This window comes from Siphateles boraxobius, unplaced genomic scaffold, assembly GCF_051911475.1.
Source record: "Siphateles boraxobius isolate OS27281-9 unplaced genomic scaffold, OSU_SipBor_1 65, whole genome shotgun sequence".
Lineage (NCBI taxonomy): Eukaryota > Metazoa > Chordata > Actinopteri > Cypriniformes > Leuciscidae > Siphateles > Siphateles boraxobius.
In genome coordinates, this window is record NW_027509192.1 from 6,210,925 (window position 1) to 6,217,591 (window position 6,667).

At 35.6% G+C, this 6,667-nt stretch overlaps 1 protein-coding gene across 2 annotated transcripts in view; it reads right to left on the minus strand.

Moving 5' to 3' along the window:
- The window catches only part of septin15 (septin 15), a 31,348-nt gene extending 25,699 nt beyond the window's left edge, over nucleotides 1-5,649 (minus strand). The window contains exon 1 of one of the 2 annotated variants that reach the window (XM_077210454.1): nucleotides 5,349-5,649. In XM_077210454.1, the coding sequence (XP_077066569.1) occupies nucleotides 5,349-5,387 (39 nt within the window). In that variant the 5' untranslated portion in view covers nucleotides 5,388-5,649. The remainder of the gene's footprint in view (nucleotides 1-5,348) is intronic. The other variant, XM_077210455.1, reaches the window with a different exon arrangement.
- Nucleotides 5,650-6,667: the final 1,018 nt, after the last annotated feature.

Below are 6,667 nucleotides of genomic sequence, written 5' to 3' on the forward strand. Positions count from 1 at the left end.
AAAAATGCAATGAAGATTTATTTGACATATTTACTAATTTAGAAATAATTAATAATTAACTAATGTAAAATGAATGAATATAAAAAGTAAATCTATAAAATAAACAGATTTATGTTTTAGCAATATCTTGTATCTCTAATCCTATTTAAATATTTTCCACAAATAAAGAAATAGTTTAAAAAACTTCAATAAAAAGGAAGTAAACAATGTAACCAATAGTGAACTCAGTAAACTGGTAAAATTGTGCACACTGGGAAGGGAATCATATTTTCTCACATAAAGAAAACAGTTATTTTATACAGTACACAGTGAATATGACATGAATATGACAGCGGCAAGCTGGATATTGCACAGCATAGTTTGAAATCAAGGGTTGTTTCGGAAATCGCATATGCTCGAGTAGGTACAAAATAGGTAGCACTATTTTGAATAAGTATTTATTTCATGACCGCTAAAAAAGTATGTTCTTTATAGTATGAATATGTGTAGTTTGAATGTAATCTGGACGTATTACATTCGCCATGCTGTCATTATCATGCATCGCTTCACTGCCATTCATAAATCCTCTCCAGAGGCCTCATGGGATAGTAAAGTGTCCTTCGTGAATACACTTCAGAATCTCGCCTGAAGTAGTAGGTCATCCGGGTACTTTTTGCCTATTCTTTTTTTGAGTACTGTGAATTCGGACATACTTCTTTTTGCCTCATACTTTTTTTCACCTTTTATATAGTAGGGAAGTATGTGATTTTAGATGCAGCCTTAGATTTTAAAGATTACGCTCAAATCAGCGTTCAGGTGATGGCGTTCTTAGTGCTGTCAAAATAAGAGTCCTGTCAATGTCAAAATAAAAGCTGCTTCTGATACTTTACAGCCAAACAGAAAAACAAATCAGTCGATCTCGGTAATTTAAAGATAACCATTATATTTTCACATAATTAAATAATAGAAAAATTATAATAGCAATTTAGAGGTTATCAGCCATAACATAATTATCAGAAAATAATCAAACATGCACCATTAGCCTGGCTCCACCCTCCTACGTACCTCCACTGAATTTTAATTTTCCTTCAGTACTACGTCTGGGTTTGCGGTAAATTCGTGGGTTTTCTCCGTTCAATTTTTTACCGGTCCAATCAGCGAACAGAGGGAGTTGCTGAGAATGATGATGTTGAGGTTGTGCGCTAGTCGTGCGTCACGACCAAAAGTTAGTGATTGGTTATGGCAGATCCAGAGTGGCTCTGGGCAGATCCATTAGTTTTAAACTTCAACACAGTACCCGCCTTCAAGGAAGTTAGTCATGGTGCGGCCAGACTCTCTGTACAAATGAAATGTACGAGAAGCTGGTAGGACCAGGCTATCAGTAAATAATTATCAGCCATAATTGTAATATCGGTGAAAATCATACAGCTTTGGAACGACATGCATAAATAAATGATGACAGATTTTGTTTCTGTGAACTATCCCTTTAAATGAACAATATATCAAAATGGATTAGATACGAAACCTAAAGATGCGAAAGATACGCATCCCAAAATGCGACTACATCTTCTTCAAATCTATACTATATAATTCATACACCAGTCTATAAATAGCCAGGCTCTGTGAACAGCATTTTCCATGCTTTCGCTCTTGAAGCGCTCTTACGTAACTGTAAGATTGATGTCATGCAAACAGCACAACATCTGACCAGAAGAGTGAATCAAATCCTTGATTATTGAACCCCTATCCATGTTAGTATCCACATTAGATTGAAGGCGCATATAATTATTGAAACTCTATCCATGCTAGTATCCACATTAGATTGAAGGATGCATATAATTATTGAACCCCTATCCATGTTAGTATCGACATTAGATTGAAGGATACATATAGCGTAGGTGGGAAAACAGTGTGGGTGTTCACAAGCTTAATATTCAGAATAGGTTCATTTGTGCAATTCATTCATCCTTTGAAGGATGTATAACATGATATGAGGACCCTAAATATAGTGGGCCCAAAAAGCACTTGGAGTATTAAAATGTATAAACGTCAAAGCACTAGATAACAAAATACCAAAAATATCACCTGGCATCTGATGCTAGGCCTTTTCTCGTAACTAACTTCACTTTCCTGAGCACTTATTTTTACTCAAATGGCCCAATGTTGATTTTAAGTGGATTTATGAAGTCAGCTTCCTTCAAGTTCACACAAAAAGGATCATGATATATGCTCAGTGACAGTTTTTGGCTGCTCTTCTCTCTCTCTAACCCTATTGAAATGCATCTCCACTCACTGCTCTCCACAAGAGAGCTGGGCATCACACTTAGAGCCTGTCATTCTGATTTGCTTCTCCAAACAGCTATTAACACACAGCAGCCCAACTATTTACTCTAAAAAACACACATTTGTATCCATTTGGAATCACAATCGTATGTCCTAAGGTCAATGACCAATGGTATTCAACATATTCAAAGTATTATTACATATTTATGGTCTGACACAACAGCAATTTAGGTTCACTTTTAAAATTGGTGATTCACAACTTCACAAATGCCTACAGCATGGTATGGCAATATGGAAATAGTTTTTGACCTCATAATGTTTAATAATGTTATAAGATATTGTACCATGTACTTAAAATGTAGATTCTGATGAGTTTGTTTCTTAGTTCCTTGCATGGTTTGGTTGAAAGTACAATGTTTTACTGCATGAGCTAAAGCGCATGTGGCATAATTTACTAATAATACACAAGAACCAGTTATCTTTTGATCAAGGAAACAGATTAGGGTAAGCTTTTTTAATATTTAATTCTATAAGACCAATAGCATCTTTTTTTTTATTATGGGTACTTATTTTTAATTACTTAAAAGTAGAGCCCGACCGATTTATCGGCGGGCCGATATTATCGGCCGATTTTAGGCATTTTCCTAACTATCGGTATCGGCATTTATAATGGCCGATAAATGAATATTTTAAAAAATGCGGGTACGGTGATTCATGTAAGGGTGGCGCTGCCAATAAAGCACCTAAAAGCTGTCACAAGAACTGGCAAAAATAATGATTATGAATACAACAAATATAGCAAGGAGACATTTTAATTGTTTATTAATAAACAAGTGTTTTCAGTCAGTGTCAGCCAAAGATGAAGTTGACGATGCTGACTCGCGATCTTCAGTGAGCGCGCGCCAGAGAGAAATGCACATTTCATACGATTACATGAGTCTGTCTGTCTTTCGTTTTGAATTGTTCTGTTTAAAAATAGACATTTCAATATAGGTATATATTTCAATTCTCAGGTCTATACGCTGAGTTTCGGTTCATGAGACGAGCTCCAGTTCACCCGCAGGCGCCTCAGTGTCGAGATTATCTATCGTCTGCTAAATTTACTTCTTATAAATTAAATCCAGGCAAATGGCTGATGAAACATTGATTAAAATTAAGATACAATTAATACAAAACGAAATTCACTTTGAAACGAAAAGTTTTGTGCTTTCTGTTTGATGTCTATGTGAAAGTTTCAAAGCATTAGTGCCGCTTTCAGAGCGCTCACGTCCGTAGTGCTGAACTGTTGCGTCTGTAACATTGTTTTTTCCTCATAAATGCAAACACGAAAAATAAAATAAAATGAATATTTTATGTAGCCTGTGGAGACTGATAGCCAACCCTTCTTCATCCGGTGGGTAGTAGCCTACTTGTGATTTGCGCAGTGTAATTCACAGAATTGATTTCTCTGCTACAAGCCTCTGTCACGTATTGTGTGAGCATGTGACTATTGCAAGCGCGCAGCTGAGAAGTCCTGATTATATTGTCTGCTATATTTAGGCCTTCTTCTTATTTATTAAGGCAATTGGTTGATGAAACATTGATTAAAATGCGTGGCGCGAGCGATCTCCGACAGTAAACTGATTCTGCTTTGTCTAGGGTAAACAGCTGTTGCGACGCGAGCAGTGACGGCCGCGTCCGGTGTAGACACCGTGTTAAAGCTCATTCTGCCTGATAACGCTACGTTACAACATCAAGCAATATTCCAAAAATGTATATAATTATAACACTTTATATAGGGGCATTTTGCATTAAGAGTAGCCTAGTTTCACGTTTAGTACATTTTGCTTACTAATTATTTAAAATAGTATAAAAGTACTGTACATATGTAATTAAAAACGTTTTCATTATGATATTATTCATTTTACTTTAGTAAAAAGATCTGAGTTCTTCCTCCACTGGTAGAGATTAGAGGAATTAAGAGTAAAAATAGAAGATAATAAGGTTTTGTCAGTGACACTTTTTATATATTTATTGATACAAGTTATGACTAAATTAAAAGACAAAGTCGTCGTTAGTGAAGATTATGCAACAGTATTTAGAATATAATATAATATAACATGCAATGCAAACTAGTTTGGTTACAGCTCAGCTGTATAATTCTCATTCTATCATTCCCCCTGCCTCCATTACATATCTGTGTCACACAAGTGTTTGATTACCACATTTGAGTGATCATTGCAAAACGTGTTTATAAAATATATTTATTCTGTTTATAGCTACTGTGTAAAGTACCCATCAAAAGTTTGTACACACCAATAGGAAAGTGTCCAAACTTTTGACTGGTATACTGTACTATAATACACATAAATAATATTGCTACTGTATTATAATATACACATAAATAATATCGGCCGATATATCGGTATCGGGCTTTTTTTACTCCCTAATATCGGTATCGGCATCGGCCCCCAAAAATCCATATCGGTCGGGCTCTACTTAAAAGTAATCTAATAGTGACTGCAATTGTTTTCATAAACTAGTACTAGATATAATATTATTATTATTCCTTTACCTTATTAAATATTTGCCATTGAATTCTATGGGGATCTGTGGTAAAGATATCAGCTATTCGCTGCCAAATAGTAAGTATTCCAGCTGTTGTTGTGAATAATCGAATTTTTACTAGTAGGCCTACTACTAATTGTTGATACATTAACCAAAAATCACCAAAGATATGTTACCTGTAACAAAGAAATTATTTGTCACTATTTGTATAGTGATAAACAGTAAATGAATCAAATGTTGTATGTAATGATAGAGTACTAGTTACTAATTGAATACTGGACAACATAACATTGGCAAATGTATGAGTGTCCATTGAATAGTTATAGGTGAGATTAATTGTATCAAAAATGGATGCTAGTTAGTTTTAAGTAGCCTGATAAATGTGAATACGGCTTGCCACAACAGACAGATGATTAAGGGACAGTCACACTAGGAATCAATTGGCCCACCACCATGCAAGTCCATGAATCAATGAAACAGATGTGGTTTAAATGTATTTTCTAGACAGATTTAGATAAATGTATGAATATTGTACTCACTGCAACGCTGGAAACAGCTGAGTCGGGTCTCTCGATCATCGTCCTGTGACAACACCCACTCTGAATCCCAATAGATCAGGCATAAAAAGATGAGTCGACTCAGAAAGGGTCGAGTGCAGAAGCGATGATGAACCCTTACGGCTGCTTCTGAATTGGACTAAATAAATGGCTTTTTGTGGGAGGTAAACGTGCACAGGACAAAAACAAGCATGCGAGCATCGGCCGGGGGAAAATGTTACAATGCTGCGAGCATGAAAGGCGATTGTCCTCCTCCTAGAGAATTCAACCCCTATTGGTCAGCGACTGGCCGCTTGTCGTGATGTCATAGAATTCCACCCACTCTCGCATTTCATTGGCTCACTGGATCATACAATGAATTGTGGTATTTGTAGTGGCAGGCACGTGGACGCAGGAAAAAAGATGCGGCAGATGCATGAGCAATACTTCAAGTTCAAAACAAATTAAAATATTTTAAAAACAAATTATTTCAGCTTCGAGATCTCAGACAGGACAAGAAAAAATGGAAAATACTTTAAATTTTCTGCAGACACGGGAGAGCATATTATGAGGCGTGTATGATCTGTACATCATCTGCAATGATGTAGCCTACATGTGCCCTCTAGTGAAATATGTGTTAATAGCATAGTAGTTGTGATTTATCCTAATTAATAATATTATTGAGTATAGGATATTCTATTGCCTTTAGAAAAAATGTTAACATGTTTGATAACATTTTGTCCATAAAATAGACCATATAAAAGTGAACAAATATATTTGCAGGATGCATTTTAAGAAGTTTACTTGGAGACAACATGCAGATGTGGAAAAAGTACACAACTTCCTTACTTGAGTAAAAGTACAGAAGTACTCGTTTTTAAAAGTAGGCTATAAGTATCAAAAGTAAAAAGTAAATGTCAATGCTTTGTTTTATTATAGTTACATTGTTGTATGTAATACTTACAGTGTCTCTGAATCTATGCCTGCATGCCTAACCTCATATCAATATCAAATTTATTGCTAGAACACAGTTCCAGTAGTGGGATTGAATGTGAGATTGAATAAGTGCTCTCAATAACGTCCACAATGGTTTCGGACACCCAAATGGCTGTTCCCTCAAAAAATGCCCGATTTAAAGTTTTTTGGCTTTAGTATGAATATGTTATCTGTAAGCTAGTGTGCTCCAAAACAATGACAAAATTCGCATTCAGAAGACCAAACCCAACGTTGAAAATGAAAATCATGTTGATGTCAGAATCCAACTTCAGAGTGACGTTAATCTCCAACGTTGGCAGATGTAAATGAAAATCGTGTTGACATCA